This window comes from Drosophila ananassae, chromosome 3R (genome assembly GCF_017639315.1).
Source record: "Drosophila ananassae strain 14024-0371.13 chromosome 3R, ASM1763931v2, whole genome shotgun sequence".
Classification (NCBI taxonomy): domain Eukaryota; kingdom Metazoa; phylum Arthropoda; class Insecta; order Diptera; family Drosophilidae; genus Drosophila; species Drosophila ananassae.
The window spans coordinates 23,805,246-23,829,858 of NC_057930.1; the positions used below are offsets into that span (position 1 = coordinate 23,805,246).

General features: G+C 39.8%; 3 protein-coding genes across 3 annotated transcripts; 1 reads left to right on the plus strand and 2 right to left on the minus strand.

Annotated features, from left to right (window-relative positions):
* Nucleotides 1–4,802: 4,802 nt before the first annotated feature.
* LOC6497997 (lysosomal aspartic protease) lies at nucleotides 4,803–6,186 on the minus strand. The gene has a single exon (XM_001961829.3). It carries the CDS (start codon nucleotides 6,182–6,184, stop codon nucleotides 4,895–4,897), a length of 1,290 nt encoding a protein of 429 aa, XP_001961865.2. The 5' UTR covers nucleotides 6,185–6,186; the 3' UTR covers nucleotides 4,803–4,894.
* A 249-nt stretch (nucleotides 6,187–6,435) lies between these two features.
* On the minus strand, nucleotides 6,436–7,844 carry LOC6497996 (lysosomal aspartic protease). Its single transcript, XM_001961828.4, has one exon. It carries the CDS (start codon nucleotides 7,841–7,843, stop codon nucleotides 6,572–6,574), a length of 1,272 nt encoding a protein of 423 aa, XP_001961864.1. The 5' UTR covers nucleotide 7,844; the 3' UTR covers nucleotides 6,436–6,571.
* Nucleotides 7,845–12,081: 4,237 nt separating this feature from the next.
* LOC26515568 (myosin-2 heavy chain, non muscle-like) lies at nucleotides 12,082–13,953 on the plus strand. The gene is made up of 3 exons (XM_032451615.2): nucleotides 12,082–13,507; nucleotides 13,566–13,679; nucleotides 13,745–13,953. Exons 1-2 carry the CDS (start codon nucleotides 12,126–12,128, stop codon nucleotides 13,657–13,659), a joined length of 1,476 nt encoding a protein of 491 aa, XP_032307506.1. The 5' UTR covers nucleotides 12,082–12,125; the 3' UTR covers nucleotides 13,660–13,679; nucleotides 13,745–13,953.
* The last annotated feature ends 10,660 nt before the right edge of the window (nucleotides 13,954–24,613 follow it).

Here is a 24,613-nt window from a genome sequence, read left to right on the forward strand (position 1 = left end):
CTGCGCCAAGTTTTCGAGAAACTGCAAGAGTACAATCTCACGATAAACCCCAGCAAATGTAGTTTCGGAAAAGAATCAATTGAGTTCCTAGGACATAAAATTAACCACCAGGGTATTAAACCTCTACAAACCAAGGTAAACGCCATTACAAATTTCCCCTTACCCAAGGTGGCCAAAGAATTACGAAGATTCCTCGCAATGATCAACTTTTATAGACGATTCCTCCCCAATGCTATTCAACATCAAGCTCCACTAGTGCAGCTTATACCAGGCAATAAGAAAAACGATTCCACCCCAATCAACTGGACAACAGAAACAATCGACAAATTCAACAGTTGCAAAAATTCTTTAGCACAAGCTGCACTATTGGCACATCCTGCACCGAACGCAAACCTTTCGCTAAGCACAGACGCGAGCAACATAGCAGTGGGAGCGGTTCTACATCAAGTCATCAACTCGGAATACCAACCAATGGGATTCTTCAGCATTAAGCTCTCAGAAACACAACGAAAATATAGCACATACGATCGGGAACTCCTAGCAATTTACCTCGGAATAAAACATTTCCGCCACATGCTGGAAGGCAGGGTTTTTCACATCCGTACAGACCACAAACCCTTAGTATACGCCTTCGATCAAAAACCCGAAAAAGCATCCCCGCGACAACTTCGCCAATTGGATTTCATAGGACAATTTACCACATCTATAACACACGTAAGAGGAGACGAAAATACAACCGCAGATACGCTTTCCCGCATCGAAGCCATCGGAGATAATTGCATTAATTATAATGAAATAAGCGATGCGCAATTACGCTGTCCAGAACTCCAAAAACTACTCAATTCCAACACCAGCTCTCTTCAGTTAAAAGCAGTAAATATTCCTCATACACATCACTCACTAATTTGCGATATATCTACTTCTAGCGTACGGCCTTTCATACCACAGCCGCTTAGAAACACAATCATCGAGAAGCTACATAACATTGCACACGGTGGAGTTAAGGCAACTATAAAACTTTTAAAACAACGATTCGTTTGGCCCTCCATGCACAAAGAAATCTCCGAGTTCGTAAAACACTGCATTCCTTGCCAAAGATCAAAAATCACCCGTCACGTTCGCTCACCTCTTCAAAACTTTACACTACCCAACCAAAGATTCGAGCACATCAATCTGGATCTTATTGGACCACTACCACAATCTGGCCCGTACAGATACTGCCTCACCATTATAGATCGGTACACGAGGTGGCCAGAAGCCATCGCTATTGAAGACATGCAAGCCGATACCGTAGCATCCGCCCTCATTCGCTCCTGGATCTCCAGATTTGGCATACCGGCTCGAATCACAACGGATCAAGGCAGACAATTCGAATCGAGGCTATTCAATGAATTATCAAGGCTACTGGGAATCGATCACCTACGTACAACCGCATATCATCCACAAGCAAACGGAATCATCGAACGCTGGCATCGAACACTAAAAGCTGCCATCATGTGCAAAAACCATGCAAATTGGCCACAGAAACTACCAATAATTCTTTTAGGACTTCGCACAGCTTACAAACCGGACATTCAAGCAACACCCGCACAGCTAGTATACGGAACTACGCTCAGGTTGCCGGGAGAGTTTTTCCACCAATCAAACAAAATACAATCCCAAACGGAATATGCCAAAGAATTGGAAAAAATCATGCAAGAGATCCGTCCAGCACAAACAGCTCATCATGACACCTCCAAACCATTTATATTTAAGGAATTGGAAACCACCTCACATGTATTCCTACGAAATGATGCCGTACGCACTTCACTTCAACCTCCATACGACGGTCCATTTGAAGTCATCGAAAGGAACGACAAACACTTCACCATATCCGTCGCTGGACGTCCAGTCAAAGTATCAGTGGACCGCCTCAAGCCCGCCTTCATAATAATGCAACAGCCAACAGACAAAAGCTCAACGTTGGAACCACCAAATAAAGGACCAGACCTACAGGCTCTTGGAGAGTCACCGGAAACAACCTCACCTCCAAGACCCCGGCGTACAATTAGACTCCCTGCTCGCTTTGCACCATGAAGTCTAGGGGGGAGTACTGTGGCGAGTCAACCGACACAATTTGAAATTGCAACGAATAAATTCTTTTTCGCCATAGTATCTAAAATCCCTTTGGGCATACTAAAAAACTACTCGCTACAAGAAGCTTCACTCTTCAAGAAATCATCTTAATATTGACAACATATACATTCCACCAAATCTTTGTATCCACACTATTCATGCAGTTATCTTTAATAAATATTAATAGTTATTAACCAACGTGGTTATATTTATTTGGAGCATAAAAGACTCCATAGAGCTAAAGTCCAAGTACTGGTCGTTAAATTCAGGGCGCGCAGTTCCACCTTGTGTCCTGCTTTTAGGACATCTAGGGCAATGTTCTTGGCCACATGCAGGACCCACCAACTGTACTCTTCTACCAACTGTACTAAGAATAGCAATGGCAAGTAAGTAGTCTTGAGTATAGTTCCCGAAAATTCGTCTTAATCGATAGCAAGGATTTATTGGACAAAAGTATTTAAAACAAGAAAGGAAAGCTAACTTCGAGCGGAGCCGAAGTTTATATACCCTTGCAGTTCAGTCGCAGTCCGCTAATTAATATAGTTGGCCGATCCTTATGAAATTTGGCATATCGATTTATTTTGCCAAAAGAGTAATCTGTACCAAATCCCATCTTTCTAACTTAAAAAACATCAAAGTTATGCCAATTTCGATCGTTCTATGACAGCTATAGGATATAGTCGGCCGATCCTTATGAAATTTTGCACACAAGATTTTTTGGTCAAATATAACATGTGTGGAAAGTTCCAACCTAAAAAAACTTAACTCTAACTTAAAAAACACCAAAGTTATGGCATTTCCGATCAATCAGTTATGTGGCAGCTATAGGATATAGTCGACCGATCCCGGCCGTTCCGACTTATATACTGCCTGCAAAGGAAAGAAGGGTGTGTGCAAAGTTTCAACTCGATAGCTTTAAAACTGAGAGACTAGTTTGCGTAGAAACGGACAGACGGACAGACGGACATGCTCATATCGACTTAGGAGGTGATCCTGATCAAGAATATATATACTTTATAGGGTCGGAGATGTCTCCTTCACTGCGTTGCACACTTTTGACCAAAATTATAATACCCTCTGCAAGGGTATAAAAATGTGCATTTAGTTCATTGAATAAGTATTAAATTTAAATATTTAAGTATTTATATTTATAATGCCGCATTTATCGTAATATCATTTTTTGGTTAAATTTTGTAGTGATCTAAGCCTGGAAGACATCGCCGCCCAGGATCCAGAAGTCGGTGCCAATGTAGCTGAAGGTGGAGGTGCAGCTGGTGACCTTTCCCTCGGTGGTGCTCTCAATGTACACGGAGGAGGGAACCTCGTAGTTGGTGCCTCCGATGTTGAAGGTGATCACGGGCAGGGACTTCACGGAGGAGCACTGGACGTAGTACTGGCCATCGACAAAGACGGCGCCAATGAGCTGGTTGATCTGGGCATAGGCAGCGGCAGGAGCAACCAGGAGGGTGGCTGAGTCGGCGGAGGAGATGGCCTTAACAGGGCCAGACACCACGGTGCCATCGATGGAGATTTGGTTCACGCTCAGTTCCTTCAGCTCACTGTCATCGTCGGAGTCGGAGGAGTCATCCCCATAGGCAGGCAGCTGGTAGACTGGAGAAGCATCCTTGTAGTTGACGACGTCGCCCACCCAGTGCTTGAGTTCGTGCTTGATCACGTGGATGGCGACCTTCTTGGCCACATGACGGGCGATGCGCGCCTTCCTGCCGGCCTGGGCAGCCAGGACCAAACCCAAGATGGTGAAAAGGACCAACCACTTCATGTTTTTTGGAGGTATGTTTTTAGCTTAGTCTGAAATTGGACTGAAGAAAAGCATTTTGCACAGCCTTATATATGGTTAGAGTTCGTGCCAAAATGGAGCACCAAGAAGCGATCCATAAAATGTGCCGACGGAGGTATCAGATGTGATCGATGGTCAGTTCGTTCGATTATCAGTTTTCCTCACGGCACACGAAGGAGCCAGTTGAATGGGAAAAGTTTATGTAAATACATTTAATTGATTTAGTTTTCGAGATAAGAAAGAGATATTAATGCCAGTTAGAAGACAACGTAAATTTATCATTTTGTCAATAAAGAGAAAGTTTGTAGTAAACAAAGCTATCACTCATATGTGTTGGAAATTGCCAATTTTATATCTTATCTTATTACTTAAACAGCTTAAGGGCAAGTTCCCAATATCTATATACCTATATATCTACTCCTATATATATTTCATAGGTACGATTTAACAATATCATACGTACAATATAATAATATTAAATTTTAAAAGGTATTGTTAATTATTTTTAAAATTTTTGTACACTTTAAGGTGTCAGGGTAAGCAGGGTAAATCCATTACATATTTCGATATTATTTAAAAAATTATACCTCTGAGGTAAAAAAAAAAGTTATCAAAAGATAACAAGAACCATTTTTTTATAAACAAATTAGGCATTATTCAAAAACTTGCAAATCTTATCTTGAACGGAAAGCGTTTTGAAAAATTAACAAATTGAGTAATTACTAACATTGAGTAATTACTATCAAACAATGTTTGAAAATTGATTGATTTGAAACTCGAAATTATGTTTTCAGCATATTTGTTTGATTCTAAACAGCCTCTCCAATTTAGTTTAAAATTAGATTTTTATTATTAAAATTCTCCCAAAACCCATTTAGTTTTAAAAATGTAACATTTTAAAGCATTTATTATTCGTTTCATTCGCGCTTGTTTAAATATAAATATCGATTAATGAATATATTTGTTTTAGTTCCTTTTTGTCTAAGCCAGATTTCCGAAACCGACGCGATTTTGACCAAAGTCAAACTCGGTGTAGAACTGACCCAGGAACACGTCGCCCAGGATCCAGAACTCGGTGCCAATGTAGCTGAAGGTGGAGACGCAGCTGTCGTATTCGCCCTCGTTGTAGGTCTGGATGTAGACCGAAGGGGGAAGGTCGAAGTTGGTGCCTCCGAAGTTGAAGGTGATCACCGGCAGAGAGTCCACGGTGGAGCAAGGGACGTACCACTCGCCCTGGATGTAAATGGCGCCAATCAGCTCATTAATCTTGGTGTAGGCATCGGCGGGGACAACAATCAGGGAGGTGCCGGTGTCGGCAATAGCCTGGACTGGTCCGGACACTACGGTGCCGTTCCAGGTGATCTGGTTGACGGCGAACTGCCAGTAGCCCTGCTTGGTAACGGGCACGTAGGTTAGGTCACCGTCGATGAGGTTGTAATCGGTGCCGCCCAGGGTCAACTGTCCACCCTCGTCGGATGTGCCGTTCCTGGCAAGGTAGAAACCGAAAACTGGCTGGTCGATAAGCCCCTGCTCGTAGAGGTTATAGAACGGAGGCACTACATAGTCAATAGCGATCTGCTGGAAGCCCATGCCCAGAATGCCATCGAACTCCACGTCGGTGAAGCTGCTGCCCGGCTGGGAGATGGCTTCTCCGAAAGTCTGACCGGTAATGGCCAGGCCGTTGATGGTGACCGTATCGGTGGCCAGATAGCCCTTGACACTGCCAGTTCCGTACTCTATGGTGAAGTTCTCATTCACGGCAACGAAGGTCGAGGAGGCACTGGAGTTGTACTGGTTATGCTGCTGGCAGGCCACGTCGGTGGACAGGCACTGGACCGAGGGAATCCACAGGTTGGCAGAGCCAGTGTCGAACACCACATTGAAGTACTGGGGCGGAGTGCCAATACTAATCTCGCCATAGTAGTACATGTTCATCGAGTTGCCCAGCTCCTCGTTGGTGTAGTCCGTGTCCTGGTTGGGGTAATCGTTGCTGTAGTCATAGCCATCATCGTAGTTGAAGGTTTCTCCCACCCAGTGGCGGAGTTCGTGCTTCAGGACATGGATGGCCACCTTCTTGGCAATGTGACGCGCTACATGGTGGCTCTTCTTGGGCTGTGTCTTGTGGATTTTGATGCGGTGGATCTCGGCACTGACCACGGCCAAGACAACCAGCAGGATCAAACACTTGAACATTTTGATTAAAAACTTGCAGTTTTTTGGGAAATAAGATTGGTCCCCTTTTGTGTCTGGGACTAGACTAAAGAGCCCCATTCGGCCACAGCCTTTTATAAGATTGGCGTAAAGACCAAGTTGAATCATCAAAAAATCGATTAGACATGCCAGACAAGATATCAACTTTGATCGATAGAGCTTATCGATCTTGCCAAAATATAAGAACTGTAAACAATAGAATGAGCTTTCCGATAATAAGTCTGCAAAATTAACCATTAAAAATTCGAATGAAAATGTGGTAATCAATTGATAAGAGACGTCGGTATACTACAAACAAATAAATCAGATAGTTTAGTTTAATTTAATAGTTTAATTGTTAATAAGCTTATGAACCAAATCCCTCTAATTACAAAATAAAAGTCATTCCATAATCTACCCCTTCACCAAACATAAATAATGTTAAAAATTTAAAACAAAATTAAAGACTTATGAGCAACTGGAGGTGGAATAGTTTGTCACTCTAGATCCTATAGCGATTCGTTTGTATTCATAATCGAGTTGAATGTAAAAGGTGCTTAGGAAGACGTCTCCCAGAACCCAGGGACTGCAGCAATTATCCTCACTTCCGATATTGATGTCTTGAGTTCCTTGGGCCAAGCTGGTGAATCCCGATACGCAGGTACCGCTGTAGTTGAGAATATAGTCGGAGGGCTTCAGAGTAAAGTCTTTCCTTCCAATATTGATGGTGATATCGGGCAGACTTGAGACCTTGTTGCAGTTGATCGTGTAAACTCCATCACGTTTATCGGAGGACTTGATGCCCAGGATTTTGTTGATTTTCTTGAGGGCACATGATGGCACCACGATCAGCGATGTTCCGGCATCGATGATGGCCTCAAATTTGGAGCAGATCACCTTATTGCAGCCCAAACTGAAGCTGCCCACCGTGATCTGCCAGTATCCGACAACAGAGAGGGGGACATAGGTCAGACATCCACTGTAGAGAGTGGGGTCTGAGCCTCCCAGCAGCAGTTTTCCACCGTTGCTCGGGTCCGAGGCATTTCGTGTGAGACTCAGCGATATAATTGGCTGATCGACGAGTCCTTGGGCGATCATATTATTAAACGGAGGAGTCACCCCTCCGATGGCAATCTGCTCCAGTCCCAGTCCAAGAATTCCGTCAAAATGCGATCGATTGAAAACACTTTCGGGCAACGTAACTATTTCGGCAAAGGTCTGATCTTTGATGGTTAGTCCTGCTATTTCTAATGTATCCGTGGAGAGGAATCCTTTGAGAATGACGTCCTCGGTGACTCGTGTGGCATACTGTATTTGAAAGGAGGTGCCATTGGCTATGTAGGAACTGCATTTGCTGGAATTGTATTGATTGTGTTGGAAGCACACTGGCTCTTTGCACTGTGACGAGGGAACCCAGAGATTCGCAGATGCGGTATCGAAGAGTATTTTGAAGGATTGGCAGCCTATCTGAATATCGCCATAGAACTCAGTGTTATAGGAGTTTATCAGACTTTCTATGCCCACTGAACTTGTGTCTTCCGAAGTGGAAGTCAATTGCAATTTGTTCTCGATGACTAGTTGTTGGTTCTTCAGGCTTTTGAGTATTTTCGTGTGATTCGTTTCCCTGTTGATGCGGATTTCCACTCGGCGACGTTTCTTTTTCGATTCCACATTGCTGGCTAGTAGAAACAAGACCAGCACAAAGGTCAGTGCCACTCCGAATTTGCCGAGCGACTGCATTGTTAGCGTCAGTTGCTTTGGATGTCACGTATTTATACCCGTAGATGCATTGAACTGCACCAGAAATTCCAGAATTATCGGCCGAATTCAAATTCGGTTTTTGGTGACTTTGAACGGCTAACAGGATAAGCTAACACGTGGCCGGAAATGGCCGCTTTTTTTCTGTTGTTTGAATCAAAAGTTCATTAAAATATTTTTAAATTCGGAAATATAGAAAATTTGTTCTTTACATTCCTTACAAAGGTGGCACTGCGGCACAAGATAGAGTTAAAATATACACATTATAAATTATTATTATTTTATTTAGTTTTAAAAAATACAATTTCGAATAATTTTAGTTAAACAATGTTGAATATATATTTTAAAAAATAAAAATATATCTTTTTTTAGCAGCGCCATCTAACAGCAACAACTCAGACACAATGTAAAATACCAAAACCAGTAAGTAAAATACTGAATCGGGTTCGTAGGGCTTCCACCAGGTGGCGATATGTTTGAATTAAGACTCAAAATAAAAATTGTGTGATTTTATTTTACTTTTAAGTGTTATATTTCCGGGAAACTTTGAAGAGTAACTTCTTTTAATTAATTTTATGCATTTCCTTCTACGCAGTGACACTCACACTTACAATTCATCAATAGAAAACGAAAAGTTTTCCAACTGTTTAGGAGGAGATATCCTGAATCCTTTTCTGTTGACTTTCAAGTTGACCCAAGGCGGCGTTCGAATCCTTTTTCCCTTGGCCAATAAGGAATGCAAGCGAAAGTGATTGCAAAAGTTTTTCAAGTCAACCGCCCGACCAAGCCAACCACGCCTCATTTAGCCTCCGAAAATATGCCAAGTTTTATTTGCTAATTGCAGTGAAATAAAGCCAGAGTAGGAGAATCCTGTCCGCAGGACCTCAAGCCAAGAAAAACTTCAATTCCAAATGGAGTTTCTCCGGTTAACCAAACTCCCTGATTTCGATTTCGGAGGGAAACCCCCGGTTTTTGGCGCGACAACGTTTACAGATATTGGGAAACAATGGGGGAGAATATAATTTTTTATAAAGAACTCGGAGTACTCTTTAGAAATTAAACCAGGCTTCTAAGATATTTATTCAAGATAAGCCTATTACCTAAAATTAAATACTACAAACTTCTATTTATTTCCAGTTACTTATTTAATAAAGATATCCTCCCCCCAATAAGGGTATCGGGAAAAAATGAAACCGCTGCCTGGAGTAAAAGTTGACTGCCGGCGTTTTTCCGCAAATTTCTTTGCAAGTTTTTCCGGGGAGTTGCTGGGTGTGCGAGTGTGTGTGAAAGGATGTGTGGTAAGAGGTCGAAATGTTGTAATTGAATTTGCGTCAAGTTCTATTAAGTGGCGTAAACTTTTGGCCTCTGGAATTGAACTTGGCTCACCGCATGTGCATTTTTCATATGTTTATCGCACAGTTGCGTTGTATTTTATTTTACTTTCTTTCATTTCGATTCCGTTTGACATGTTTTGGGGGCCACAAAAAAGAAAAAGTGAATCGGAAAGAAAGCAAAACCAAGATATGTCTGTGCTGTCAGTCACAGGACTCGCATATATAGCCGCTATATAGGCATGTATGTGCGGTTATCAATGAAGCATTAAATTGTTTTTGGCGTTTTACAGCCAACAAAGGTCCTTCCGCCCACCACTCATTCCAGGCCCATCTAAATCACATGAAAATCAAGGCGGGTCCATCATCAGCATCGTTATAATCAACAAAGCCCAACTGATTTTGTATGCAGGACCTCGTCCACTTAAACTCGAAACCTTTTTCCAGGTTTAATTTAGCATATCAAATTTATGCATTTTATTTTGGCCAATGCATTAAATTGCTAATGTTTGCCATTTTGTATGGAAAAAAGTCATGGAGTGGGTTGAATGGGTGGGAATGTGGTATCCTTGGCATCCTATTGGGGTCACAGCTGCTGCCACACTGCGTGTTTCGACATCAAATATTAAGATTTCGTTCGACAGCTGGTGACATCTTCGTTTTTATGCCGCTTATGGGGTTTTTTCAATCAATTTTATCGCTTGGCACCCTCTTGAAAATATCCTTTGTGGCGAAAAAAAAAATATTTGTAAAAAGATATAGTTATATTATCCACTAGCCGTTTAATTCCCTGCCCAATCAAAGGTTTACCCAATGGCGATATCTGTAGTCGGGAAAACAATTTATCAACTTGTCAACATATTAAATGAGACTCGACTAAAGACATTACTCCATCCTTCAATTTATCCCCTTCAATCCGTCAATTCAATGACGAATCTCCAATAATATGCAAACTGCCAATATTGCGTATACGTAGCGTTGTACTTCCTTTGTTTTGCTGGCTGGGATTTGTTTACCAGTAAGCGGAAATAGTTGTTGGCCGGCGGAATGTGGGCTGAGGGATGATGGGGTATGGGGCACAGACTATGGCCTAAACCGGAGAGCATGTTGTGTTTGCTGTTGAAGTTTATATGCAGGATAAACTGTTCAACCAACTGACGTACACAACATGTCCAGATTTCAGACAGGAGCCGGGGCCAAGGGCTGGGGGCGGACAGGCTCAGTCTGCCATAAAAGCAAATAACTGTCGTGTATGTGTTTCAGTTAACTGGACTATGTCTGTGTTTGGTCGCACGCAAATACACACACTATCCCGTCCCGTTTATATATATCTATATATACATATACATATCTAATATGTTTGTCCATCAATTGTCCTGTCCAAACTGTTCCCGAAACTCGAATCCAGTGCAAGTATGCTGAAATCCCAATGCTTGTCCTGGCACTCCGACCTCCTGTCCTCTGCGGTCGGAACAAGTCAACATTTCTGTTTCTGTTGCTGGCTAGTTAATAAATATTTTTTGTGCCACATCAACAAACAAAAGTAAATATGCCGTAAAAAAGACGTCATCACAATATATGGAAATATATTTCAAAATGATCTTTGTTTGGCAATTTTCCATATAGCCTTCGCAGCTGTTGCATTTCTCTTGGTTGGTCTGAGGTATTTTCTTGAGTTTATTTGCTTATTTGCGGCCTTCTTGCCTTGGCCACATTTTCAGAGCCGAGTTATGTTTATTGTTTTCATTATGGGAGGCCAATACTGTGGTCAATACTGTGGATAAACAAGCAGTGCAGTGCAAGGTATGAAAGCCCAAATCAATTGGTAAGCACAGGTTTCTATTGAATGAAGCTAATTGGGTTTTGGGAACAAAAGTTGTTGAAAAAAAAAATTCGTTTCAAGGTAATGACTAACTCTGACTTATTTAAAGATTTCCTTTTTAGAGAAGAGAAATAAGTTTAAGGCCAATTGCCTTTAATGACTTGGTCCATTTGAGAAACCACGCCTCCTCAATAAAATAGGGCTGACTAAAAAACCCTCTAGAGTGAAATAACTCAGGCAATTCCGGCCCCAACCTTAAGCTTGTCCCCAAAATGGAAATGCCACAGGAAAATCTCAGAACACATGTTCGGCGGGGGTGCAAGGATTTGGGAGCTGAATAAGTGGAATAAACCATCCGGTGGGGCTGGAGCCATCTATTAAGGTTTGACATTAGCATGAAAAACGCATTTTTCTTCAAGAGCAAACAATGAAGAAAACTCAAGAGTAGAAAATGGCGGTAGATGGCGAAAAAAGGAAAATGTTAAAATAACTTTTTGGCAAACTTCTATGCTTATAAAGGTGACAAAGGCATTTTCCGTTTCCAGTTTCGATATCGTTACGACCCTGATTGAATCAAATTGTTTGAAATTATTTCTTCCTTTGCCCCAAAAATAAAAGTTATTTCTTTTTCGGTGACGAAAATTGTATCCTTTTGACATATTTATGCAATTGAATTGTTTACATATAAATAACGATTTGAAGGGTTCAAAAGTTTATGAATGTGTTGTCAGGAAAGTTTGCTCCTGGCAGCTTAAAAGCGTTTCAGACTTCATCAATTTTTGCGCAGCTTGTTGACTTTCAAAAGTCAATCTAGAATGATTGATTTTGTAAGAATATTTGTATTTTGTGGCTTGTTTACACACAGAATTAAAATACTATTTTAGAATTCAATACATACAAAAATAATTATTTTTTAATAGAGTTCTTCCATTGTGTAAGTGAGCGAACTCAGTTATCTTGAATGATTAGTCAGTGGATGAAATCTTTATGGAAACAAAACTTTGGATTGTATTGCTTATAGCAACAGTAATATTTATAGAAAAAAATCGTGGATAAAGCTTCAGTTTCCTCTTGAACCTCGTGCTCTGTGTGTTGTTCAGCTTCGCTGAATATGTTTAAATATTTTTTTATTAGTGGCCTTCTTGGATTTTTTTCCATTGAAGTTCTGTGCACCATTGAGAAAACCAGACCCAACCGAGAAGAACTGCTGAAGCAAATGAATATTTATGAAGAGGAAATCGCAAAACATGACGAAGAATTAAAAATATTAGATGAAGAAATATCAAGACTTCCCCAGGATTGGGAAAAACAAAAGAAAGAGTTGGAAAAACTAGAAGCGCTAGTTATGGATTTGGAATCTGACAACTATGACTTAAAACGTGATATTAAAATGAGACAAGAGGAAGTTGATAAGCTTAAAGAACAATTAGAGGAAAAAGAAATACAATGCTTTTTAGTTGAACAATCACAAAATCAAAAAAATATATCTCAAGAGAAAATTCTAAGCCAACTTAAAAACATTGATTCGGATATAAAACAAAAGGACGATGAGCTTAAAAATATAGATTTTGAAATAAACAAATTAGAGGTCCTCGGAAATAAAAGTCAACTTCTAAGTTTGTGGGAAATAGAAAGGGATAGCTGTTACAAAATTCGTGACGAAAACCAAGATTGCCAAGTAAAACTGTGGAACAAGGAATTGAAAGAAAAAGACCCGAATCCAGCCCATATCTTGAGTACATGGCATCTGGAAATAAAAAACCTTCTTTCTACGATAAGCGACAAACTAGAATCTAAAAATGTGACAGAAAGTGATGATCGTATAATACCGAGTTTAGAATTAATTAAAAAAGAGTTACGTCAGGAGGAGATAATTCAGCGTGGAAGTATCTTTATGAGAAAGGTGTCTAGGAAAATAACACGGTATAGGCAAAACATTACAGTCTTCACTCAAAACATAAACCATAAATTAGTGGTGAATAAGATCAAGAAAGAATTCAATACGCTAGCTACAGAATTGGAGACTAAAGGAATTCAACACTCAACACGAATTCCATTATTGAAGTGGAACGTACAGAGATGTAATAATAGCTTCAACAAAGAAATAAACGATTACAAAAAGGGATTCGGACATGATCAGCTTTTCCCTAATTCCCCAAATATTCCTGATTGTCATAAAAGGGCTGAGGTCTTTTTCATAGGCCTTGAAAACATTCACAAGATGACATCCACTGGGAGCTACACTCTTAACATCAATCTTACAGGCCGGAATGGCACTAAATTTGCATCTTATAACCGTTTTAAGATCAGAGGATCCGATGATCGCTACCAAATTATATCTCTAGGAACGTATACTGGAACGGCTGGCAATATTATGAAAAATATGAAGGGAAAAAAATTTTCTACCATGTTCAAGGCCACTACGAATGAAGAGCTCCAATGTGCACAGCATTTTAAATTTGGCTGGTGGTACTCTCCAAATTGTATGAAAAAGTAAGTAGATTTATAATAAGAGTGATTTTTAATGTAACAAGTTTATATTATTTTCTAGCCCTTCAAACAATGTTGCAGGAAAAGTTTATTCGGATAATATTCAAAATGTCACAATGGAATTAGTTCAAAATTTAAAAAAAAAAGTTGTCTAAAGTCAAGGCTATAGAGAACTGTGAGTATGGATAAGGCATTATTTTTTATATTTCTCTTCAATTTTTGTTTCTTTTTTATTTTTAGATTTAGAAACCATATGCCGACCGCTGATAAGCGACTTTTAAATCTGAAACACCGAGTCGGATGGAGCAAAAATCCTTATCAGTCTAAGATTCTGAGTGATGACAAAATTTTCCATATCTTGGCCCGATACTAAGTTGAGGCCGGCAAGACTCTCTGGGCCCTTTGAAAAAAGTTGACATATGCAAAAATAAAGAAAACGTATGTATATATACGAATTATCAGCATTTATTTATCTAAAGGGAAACCCTGAAGGGAAGTGGGGAAATGATGGTGGAATGCAAAGTTTTGATTTATTTTTAAGCGCAAAGTTTGCGGCCTGTCACAAATATTTTTGACAAGGGTTTTTCACCAGAGACATTTCCCCAAGAAACCTGCAGAAGCTGAATGAAATCGAAGCAGAAATGCTAAATCAAATGGTAATTTACACAGTTCAAAAAAAGTTTAATTCTTGGCTCAGATTTCTGAGGATTAAAGAAAATAGAAAGGGGACTGGGATGGAATTGTTTTCTGTTAACTTTTCCTTTCGACTGGTGCCTTGGATTAAGAAGGATAAGGGCCTATTAACGGCATTACGGGAGAAAGTTGGGTTTTGTTTTAAATTCCAGACAGCTGCAGAGCTAGAAGTTGAAGGAGAGTCCTTTGACTTAAAGTCTAAAAATGTATTTCCTATATCCTTACCTTTATCTCCCCCTTTCATTTTGGCAAGCAAATTTAAGCACAATTTAATTTGCCATTTGTTAATGACAAAGCCGGCGAAAAACTAGCAGAAACAGCAGCCATAGCTTACTAAAAAAAATAACAAACTAACTTTGCTAAAAAAAAAAACTCAAGGAAGGGGAAAATTAAGGAACGGGGAAGGGAAAAACGAGTGTCTGCAGTGTCACTTGAAGTGTTGCAGTCGCCACTCTGACAACGAAAATAAAAATTTGCTGGCACTTCTCTTTTTTTTTTATTATTTTTTATTTTGTTTGCAGAAACTCGGGGAGCCCACAAGACTGTCGGACAATAAACACATGTTTCAGTTTGTAATACGCGGAGCCGTAAAGTTGGCGAGTCCCTTCCAGCATCTTTACCCGCCTTCCCTTGGATACCTTTGGCAATGAGAAAAAAGTAGCATTACGAAAATGTAGAGTACTTCATAGTTAACATTTATATACTCTTTCCTTTTAATTTATAAAAATTAAAAGGAAAATTTGTATAATATTCTGTATAATAGTAGTCATTGATTTTGTATATAAAAAAACAAAAATTCTTTTCTTTTAAACTACTTATCATTTGTTCCATAGCCCTGATGGTTTTTTCTCATTCCAAAAAATTCAATCTTTTGGCAAAACCCACAATTTTTTAAAGCGTAATGCCAAAAGAAACAAATTGTAATTCGAGGGTAGCCGAAAAGTATCTTCACAGTTCGGTTTGTTTGTCTGTTTGTTATTTTAGTGTGTGTTTTTTGTTGTTGTTTATGTGTGTGCGAACACATGCCCTTTTTATTTTATGTTTCGAGTGTGTGTGCAAAGTTTTGCAGCTTCCCCCCCTCCTGGCTTTGTCTTCCTCCTTTTTTCCAGGAGGAGATTACATTTGACAATGGGGAACATGTGGTACTCATAGGGCTCCTGGGTGCCTCCCTCGTTCATCGAGGATAATGGCAATAGGTAAGCCGTGTGAAATTGAACTGTGTCAGTGTCACAATAGGAATCGATTTCTCGATTGTGTTTGGCGTGAATGTTTTCGGATTTAAGTGCTATGGCAGGGATTAGGGATATAGAATAAAAAAAACTGTATCTGTATAGTGGACTCAACGGTCTGGCAGGCCGAGACCAGAGGAATGCACATGCCGAGTATTTTTAGTGAGCACTGTAAGTAGTTGGGTCTGTGCCTTCAATGTGTCTGCATTTCGCCCAGTGTCTGTGGGCCATAAACTCCGCTGGCTAATTATGGCCACTAATGAGCTTGAAATGGCACTTACCAGAAACAGCCACAGAACAACACTAACAGCACAGAGTGTATGCGTATTTAGATATTTGAATGCACCATAAAGGCCAAAAACAAACAAAGGGGAGAAAATCGTCGCATAAATACACTTTATATCCCAATCCAACCCGAAAAGGGGGAGTTGCATTATTTATGAGCGACGGCAAGTGTGAAAATGTAAAGCACTAATTCAAATTAAAGTGGCCGAATCCAAAATGCAACAATTGCAAATCAGGCTGGATTAGTGACAGGTTTATGCGAGGGGCGAATCAAATTAGTTTACATTAAAATTTAATAAAAATTATAAATGGAAAAATAACAGACATATCCTTATAGGCAGTATCCTCCTCATTAAGTTGTCGGCTTCTGCCCTCCTGGCCATCATTCCTTCTCTATAGACTCCGCTGTTATTGCTGCATATTAAAATATATCCCACAAGAGATCGAAAACTCCGCCTCTGTCTCTGTTTCTGTCCTGGCTCTGTCTGCATTGTAAATTTTAATTATTTCCTACAAATGATGATTAAATTGGCCGCAGGCAAGCAGCAGCCCGATATTAAATCAATAAATACAAAAATGCCTGCATGTGGGAATCCACTCCTCGGCCGGCCACGTTTAAATGGCAATATGTAAGGATGGCAGAGACAGTGATGACAGTTTACCGGTTTACAGTTCATTATATTGCATAAATTGACTTTATATCGGGCCGCACTAGGCACAATATTAACAAACAACGGCCAACGAGTATGAAAATGAAATGCCAGCAATTTACTGCCAAACTGAAAATGAAATGTGCAACAAAAAAAAGGTAAACACGATGCCGAAAGCTCGAAATGAACAAAAAGTCAACAGGTAAAGCGGATTAAAAGTACTACTATCGGAAAAAGACAGGACTAGTTGCTGGAGGAGACGATAAATGAATCCATAAAATATGTATGTATTTTAAATTGTATGTTTACACTCGCAACTGATTGCATGGGATTTGTTTATTTATTTATACACATATATCTCTTCCTCGGAAAAAAATAATAATAAATATGGATTTATTTGGAAAGCCCAATAAATGTTGAAATCACGCATAACCCTTTGCTTAAATCTTGTTTAAATATTGGCGCCCAAAGCCAATAAATCCGATAAATCCCTTCATCCATCTCTTAGCATTAAACCAATAAAAAAAGTAACCCCTGAAAAAACGCCGTCTTTCAACACCGAAGTATGAACAATTGGATGTACTTAGCATAGAATAACAATTTAACAAGTATTACCGGACCAGCACACAAATGGCTACTTGAAGGACCTTCCCATCGTCCTCGGCAACGGGAAATCTGAGCTGCAGTCATCGAGGCTTTTGTTCAGGTGACGAAATGCGTCTCAAAACTACGTGAGTTGCCTGCCAAAAGCCATCTTTGAGACGTGAAGGTTAGAAAAAATGAAACCCCCAAAAAAACGAAAATCCGAAAATCTAAAAAGTACACAGGGGGTGGCACATTAAGGGAAGGCCTGGCTGGGGGGACGGTGTCATTTTGGGGCCAGAAAGCCAGACAACAATGCCCAGGCGGCACAAGGTAAATGCAATCAATACGCTCAGACGGCACATAGCAGGTATTATGTATTATACATTATGTATTATGTATAATGCATGATGTGCCCTTTCTGGCTCTGCAGAGACGACCAAAGCGAGAGTGCCGTGAAAAATCAACGCCAGGCGTAATCTATTAAATTATCCTAATTTCATCACGCACCAAATCCCTTTAGCCATGAGCCTTCAACCTTCATCCTTCGTCCTGTGTCGTTTGCTTTTTTTTTCAGCTATCCCCTCACCCGTCTGATTCGTCTGGAAAACAATAAAAATTTGCATAATATCGGTATAATATTTTAGCATTATATGCGCCCCACAAAAGGTGCAGAAGTGTCGAGTATTATGGCAAGAATTTTCCACCTTTTTTTTCTTTTTGGCAATATATGCATGTGACTGCCTGGTAACATATGTTTCCATCATTTCCATTTATTTTTTTGGAATTTTTTTTTCGGCTAAGTAACTGCACTAAGCGAATTTATCTTACCCATTTGGACGTTCTCCGTTCTTCGCAGCTCGTTTGAAAAATCCTCACTAATTACTTGTCTAATTACTGGGATTTTTTCCCGCCAGGCCAAGTAGCTGCAATTTGTTTCGCCAAAATCTCATTTTAAAAATAGCCAAGTCAGAGCAGAAAGGGCTAAAAAGAACGGAATGCTAAAATGCCAAGCTAAAATGTTAATGTAGATGAATACATGCGGCAAAGCCGAGAGAGAAAACTTTGAAGTAGATTAATGAAATGATGATGAAAGGTAGGTTACTTGATACTACACCTAATTAGAATAGTTTCCTTGCACTTATTATATAGCTTTTAAATATATTTTCTAATCAAAAATATCTAGAGATTAAGTATAATCTATACAAAAAAATCTAAAAATATAAATGGCAGAGCAGAAGAGATATTTGTCTTGGCGAAGGACTTGGCTGGCACTCAAATAGCCGGCCATAATTTATCATAACTAACTCCGGAGGCGAAGCTCATTTGTCAGGACCAGCCGAGTACAATGAACTCCGAATTGCAAATAAAATCGCCAAAAATATGAGAATATTCTCCAAGGCAGATACATAAATAAAAAGGCGAGTATGTGTTGCTGTTTGTGGTTGAGCTTTGATGATCCAATTGGCCTGGACGGGACAGATTCAAGCGTAAAATGAAAGGAAATTGAAATGCGGATAAATTGAATTGAGAACTGCCTGCGGGGCTTCGGGTGGAAGACCCGGAGAATACCCTTACAGCTCAATTCGTGGTCTATTTCGGTGTCCTTCTGCTTCGTTTAACGCATCTTGACTTAAAATTTTCACCAAACACATTTTATTTCTTTCCTGTAATCATATCTTGCCCTAAGCACCGCTTAGACATAGTTTTGTTATTAATTTTGATAAGACGATTAGATTAAGCTGCCATTTGGGTAGCAGTGCGCTAATCATGTGAATAAAATTTCTACATATATAAAAGTAAAAAAAAAAAAAAAAAAAAAAAAAAAAGTTTAACGCGCCCCCAAGTATGCAACAACTTTCGCCGGCAAGTGGCACTCAATGAGTGCAATCAAATATTCAAGGCGGTGGTGGCCAACTTCTCGACTTGCCACGCCTTGATGCATAATTAAAATCCATTAAATGAATTTCTTACTCTCTTTCTTTTCAACAAAAAAAGTCTCTTTTAGCTTTAGTTGTGAACTTTTCATTAATGAATCAAAATGAAAAAAGTTTCGCGGGCCAAGTTATTTCCATTTACCATTTCGTTTGAATACTGCTACCATTTCCTTGGCCCATTAATTTCCCATTTCGACATTTACACAATCGCCGTTCCGGCGTTTTGGCCAGCAATGCAAATTTCATTTCGGCCATCATGAATGCCAAAGTGCAAAATTCAATCAATTTGAGCCATTTACCTAACCGTCATTGAGAGCTCGTCCAGGGTCCGATTTTGAATCCGAGTGTGTGATTGAGAGTGGGCGGGAATTGTGTTTCTGACATCAAAAATTCCCCCCAAAAACCATTCAAAAGTGCTTCGCTTGGATATTTGTGTGTCTGTCAGGTAAATGATGATTGGCAAAGAGTTTTTCCCAATTAATATACACCAAGCCATTGGCTTTTGATTTGGCCAAAAATGTTTTATGAGAAATATCCCATCAAATGCATTTCATTTTGTGTGACCAAACCGGATTTTAATCCAGATTTTATTTCAAACCGCTGACTGCATTTCCTTTAAAATCGGTTAAATAAAAGCCCTTTCAAATACTTGCTTGTAAATGCTTCGAATTTGAACTTTAAGGTAAAGACCAGGAGACAAATTGCATTTTATTATTTAAGATTTGTAAGTTTTCTTTTGACAAACTCAGTACACAACACACAATTCGCAATACAAATTAAGCCTAATAATCCCCCACGGTAGTCGGCGTAGACTGAACCATTCTAATTTATTGGCATTTAATTGCCAAAGGATTTTAAGCAAAATATTAGCGGTTGCCATTCTGGTCCGGCGAGCATGAAATTGTATGCAATCCCAGTCCCAGACCCAATCCCCGTCTGTGGGTCTGTGGCAGTCCAATGGCATTATAATGGCCCCTCGACCAATGCGATTATATTAATTAATTTCCCATCGATTGCCGTATTAGCGTCTCATTGTCTTAAACTTCACTTGGGCATGCCTAAGAGGATGGCGCAGTTGCCACAATGGAGTCTTGTTATTTCCATTTCGGATGGCTTTTAAAATATTCATGGAAAGGGAAATGATTTATCAAAATATTAATTTAGTTTCAGTCTAATCCTAAAAATATACACAGACCTTTTAACCCAAAAACTGTTTTGAAAATATCCATTATACATGGATATTTATAAATGCTATAATAACTCAACGCATTTTCAGACTCCAAGTTGGAGCCTCCAAGCAATGACTAAAAATCCACATTGGCAATAAATTCTGCATTAACCAGCTCTTGGGTGCGTTAAAAGATTTTAAATTCAAATTTCCGCTTAATATCTGCATAATCTTTCAATTGCCAAGAGATATATCCCCGGTTGTGTGGGATTATTTCTGCGTTTTGAAGTTGAGTGCGGCAGATGTTTTGTAAAATGCTAATAATTGCCTTAATTGCGTTGATAACCAAATATTTGCATTTGCTGGCGTAACGACTGCATTTTGAACTCTCGAGTGTCTGCCTCTGGGGCTATGGCATCTTCTAAATCTGAATCTGAATGTGAATGTGAATCTGAATCCGAATCTGATTATGTTTGCATTTGCATTCGCGTTCGCAGTTGCAGTTAGTTCTTCCGCCTGGGATTGATGCACTCTGTCAAGTGGACCGACAATGTTGATGACGGGATGACTTCTTGAAATGTTTGTTCTAATAAATGCGGAGTAAATTGTGCATTTTATGCTGCAAATGAGGCCCGGACTAGACCGCCGTTTGATGTTTGTCCGGGGCAAACTTTAATGAGTTGGGTTTGCCAAGCGAAAGTCTTTCGGGCCACCATGGGGCTTATCAATCTGGATTCGATGCAGCTCCCCTAAATTATTTTACTTTTTTTAGCGTCAATTCCTGGGACGTGTGTTTACTCAGCTGTGACGTAATTTCATTTTGCATTTAGCCTCCATACCCAGCTCTCCAAGTCTGAAATCTGAAATGATGTCTGTCAAGGACTCTCGGGCGATGATAATGTGCTTTGGCACAAACTTTCTAACTTCCCCCTAGCCACCAGCATAAGCCTGGCCAAAAAGTTTTATGACTAGACAGTTTTTTGGGGAGTTCCTCCCACTCCACCCATCCAACGCCCTCATCCCCATTGTCCTTCAGTGATTTAGTCTCCTTCTGGCTCGTCAATATGCTAATAATGTAAACTCATGTGGCCGGAAATTGTTTAGCTATAAACTTTGTTTACGGCTTCCCAACTTTAAGTTCCTCCGACAGCCAGACAGTCGGTAGCCAGATTGGGTCTTAAATGCTAAATATTTAACTAGGCATATGTTCGTCATTTGGCAGGATTTGGGGCCGGAGGAAAGTGAATGTCAAGCATGCTTATCACTTAAGAGAGTGGAGAATGTTGGCCAAAGCGCCTTATCAACTTTGCACCAAGTTTATGAACCAAGTCGATGGGAGACCCAAGATTATTTAACAAGGCAAGTTTCATGTTTGCAATATGTAAATACAAAGATTAATTTTATGCTTGAGATGCAACAGGGCTTCTAGATCATTTCTCTAATAAAGTTTACACAAGCTTAGTTGTGTTAATTGAAACCAGAAGTCGAACGGGTTTCAGCTTCTATGGCGATAATTTATTCCTGCCGATTGCCAATTTTTTTTTGTCTCATATAATAAATGGTTTGTAAATCCCTTGACAAATCCTTACATTTCCACCTGCCATCCCGCTTCAAACTTCAAAATCAATTAATTTTGTTTTTTGTAAACAAAGTAAAAAATTAATGATATCCGCATCAAAAGTTTTGCTCCAAGATTATTGTGGAAAAGTTGGGATCAACTTTGGGTACATTTTCATTCAATTCCTGTTTCTATTTTCGCATCTATCAAAGTGTTATTTTTTACAACTTTTTGCAGCCATTTATTTACGTCACCTGGGACTTTGCATACTTTTATGTGAGTGTGCCGGAGTATGGGCGCAAGTATCCATTAGTAGTCTCAAGATTTTGTTGTGTTCATTAGCCAGGCGGGATTTTTCCATTTTTCTTGTTGTTTGCTGTTTATTTGGGCAAAGCAATTTGACACTTTTAAGGATTTGCCGAGTCTGACACGCGTAACGCCATTAAATTTATCAATTGCCCAACTCACTCGAGCGCTCCTCTGCTCCGGATTTTATTTCCCCCTCGTTTGGATGGACCACCTCCCTCCGTGGCTGCCACCTTTTGTGGCTTGCCGCTGCTTTTATTATTTTTTATTTGCCATTACAGAATTTACAACTTTTTTCAATCAGCAGCGCAATTCGCGAAAGCGACGCGTGGCCTGGGAGCACTTGATTTTGATTATTGGCAGTGGAGAAACGGAAACTTGATTTTATTTTCTTGTCGTCGACATAGTGGCAATTTATCATTCATTAGATGGTTAAAGTGCAGTTGTAAAAATGAATTAAGGAAAGCGACGGTTAATAAATAATTGGAAATGCGGGAAAGAATATGCAAACCAACTAGCAACATTTTAATATATGGCTCCAAGCCATGTCTATATCTTCGTCAATTTATATCCGATTCTTGAGCGGAATACCTTAAACGTTTTGTATTTCGATTCCTAATCAAACTGCATTAAAATATGAGAACAAAATTTTCGATCGATATTTTTGAAATTTTTCTGATGGAACCCCTTGTGAAATCCAGGATGTTCGCATATGGATCCAAGCCATGTCTTCGCCAATTTATATCCGATTCTTGAGAGGAATACCTTAAACGTTTTGTATTTCGATTCCTAATCAATCTGCATCAAAACATGAGAACAAAATTTTCGATCGATATTTTTGAAATTTTTCTGATGGAACCCCTTGTGAAATCCAGGATGTCCGCATATGGATCCAAGCCATATCTATATCTTCGCCAATTTATATCCGATTCTTGAGCGGAATACCTTAAACGTTTCGTATTTCGATTCCTTATCAAACTGCATCAAAACATGAGAACAAAATTTTCGATCGATATTTTTGAAATTTTTCTGATGGAACCCCTTGTAAAATACAGGATGTTCGCATATGGCTCCAAGTTATGTCTATATCTTCGTCAATTTATATCCGATTCTTGAGCGGAATACCTTAAACGTTTTGTAGTTCCATTCCTAATAAATCTGCATCAAAACACAAATCGCGTAATTTTTAAGGGTCTTAGATTGTTAATTTTGATCCATGAGTGATTAGAAACTTTAAAAATGTATTTAAGAGTTGTTTGGCAAGTCAAAGTGAAGATTTAAGGCAAATATGACATCTTATGAGCCGTTTCAATAACCGAGCGTTTTATGTATTTGTTTATACGGATTTTATGCCTCTGAAAACCACACTTCGGCCCAATAAATCGAAGCCTCCTTTTATGGTTATGGCCGTGTCGCAGGTGCGTTTGATTCAAAGCAATATGAAGGCAATAAGATGGAAATGAATAAACATAAATAAGCATAAATAAATACAGACCTAAGCCATGGCGTGTTCTAAGCAAGGCAAACACTTTAAGGCCAATATTCTGGCCAACTAACAGTGACCGCAAGCTGACAAGAATTTTCACTTTTATTGCCAACATTTAACAGGCCATGACACGGCGGCAGCTTTTTCATCATCAATTTGCTTTATGGCCCGGAATGGCTGCCACACAGTGCAGCCACTTGTCATAACATGGCGGTGAGTTACCGTTACCGTTTTGCTAAAACATTTACCCATGCCATGCCACCGGGAGCCGGAAAAAAAGACAACACGGAAGGAAAACTAGTTGCAACATTTGCCTAGAGATGGTATATATGAGGGGGCCTTTTCTGAAATTTATAAAAACTGTAGACCCTTTTCTTTTTAAAATCTTTAATATTTTAAAATGAGTAATTAGTTTGTTCTATTTATTATTTTTTTTAAAAAAGGTTGCCCTTTCATATCTCCTGTTAATGTTTAACTATTTTTCGGGTTACTGTATTACCTTGGACTTCTCGCATTTACTTCCCATCTCTAGGCCATGCCTCTACCCTACCCCTTTTCAGGCTGAAACAGTCACACACAGAGGCTGGGGCATTGTTGTTGGCACTTTGCTAACATTTTCACACCCAAGACAGAGGAAAACGATGGACCTGGCCAAAAGGCGAAAGGCTGTGTGGCAACTGGACGAAGGCAGCGACAATTTGTCTGCGAATTCGCGAGGTGGCATGTTGGATGGCTTGGGAGGCTGGGTGGGGTATGGGCGTGTGGGCGGGGTTCAGGGCAGTCTAAGCCTGGGAGAGTTTAGCTTCGGTTGCATGTCCATGATGGCGTGTAACTGGTTTGTATCTTTTTGCAGCTATTTCTCTTCGTTTCTCGCTTCCTTTCCTCTTCCGCTGTCCGATTTTGTCAACATTATTCAGGCATAAACATGGCCCAAACCGATGCGATGACGAACGCAAGCGTTGCGGTCCTAAGGGCTGAAAAGGGGGTCTTTAAATGGAAAGGGGGTCCAAAAAGAAAGGCTGGAAGGGGCAGGGAAAACGTGATGCCAGGCCAAATGCTGCAAATGGTGGAAAATGCTTGAAACAGGCATTTAAACGTCGTTAGGTTTGTACAAATCAAGATAAATGGCGCTAGGACATGTGACCAAACGAAGGACTCCCAGTGGAGTGGGTAAAGGACCCCAAAGTTCGGTTGTGTGAGGTTCAGGTGAGCATG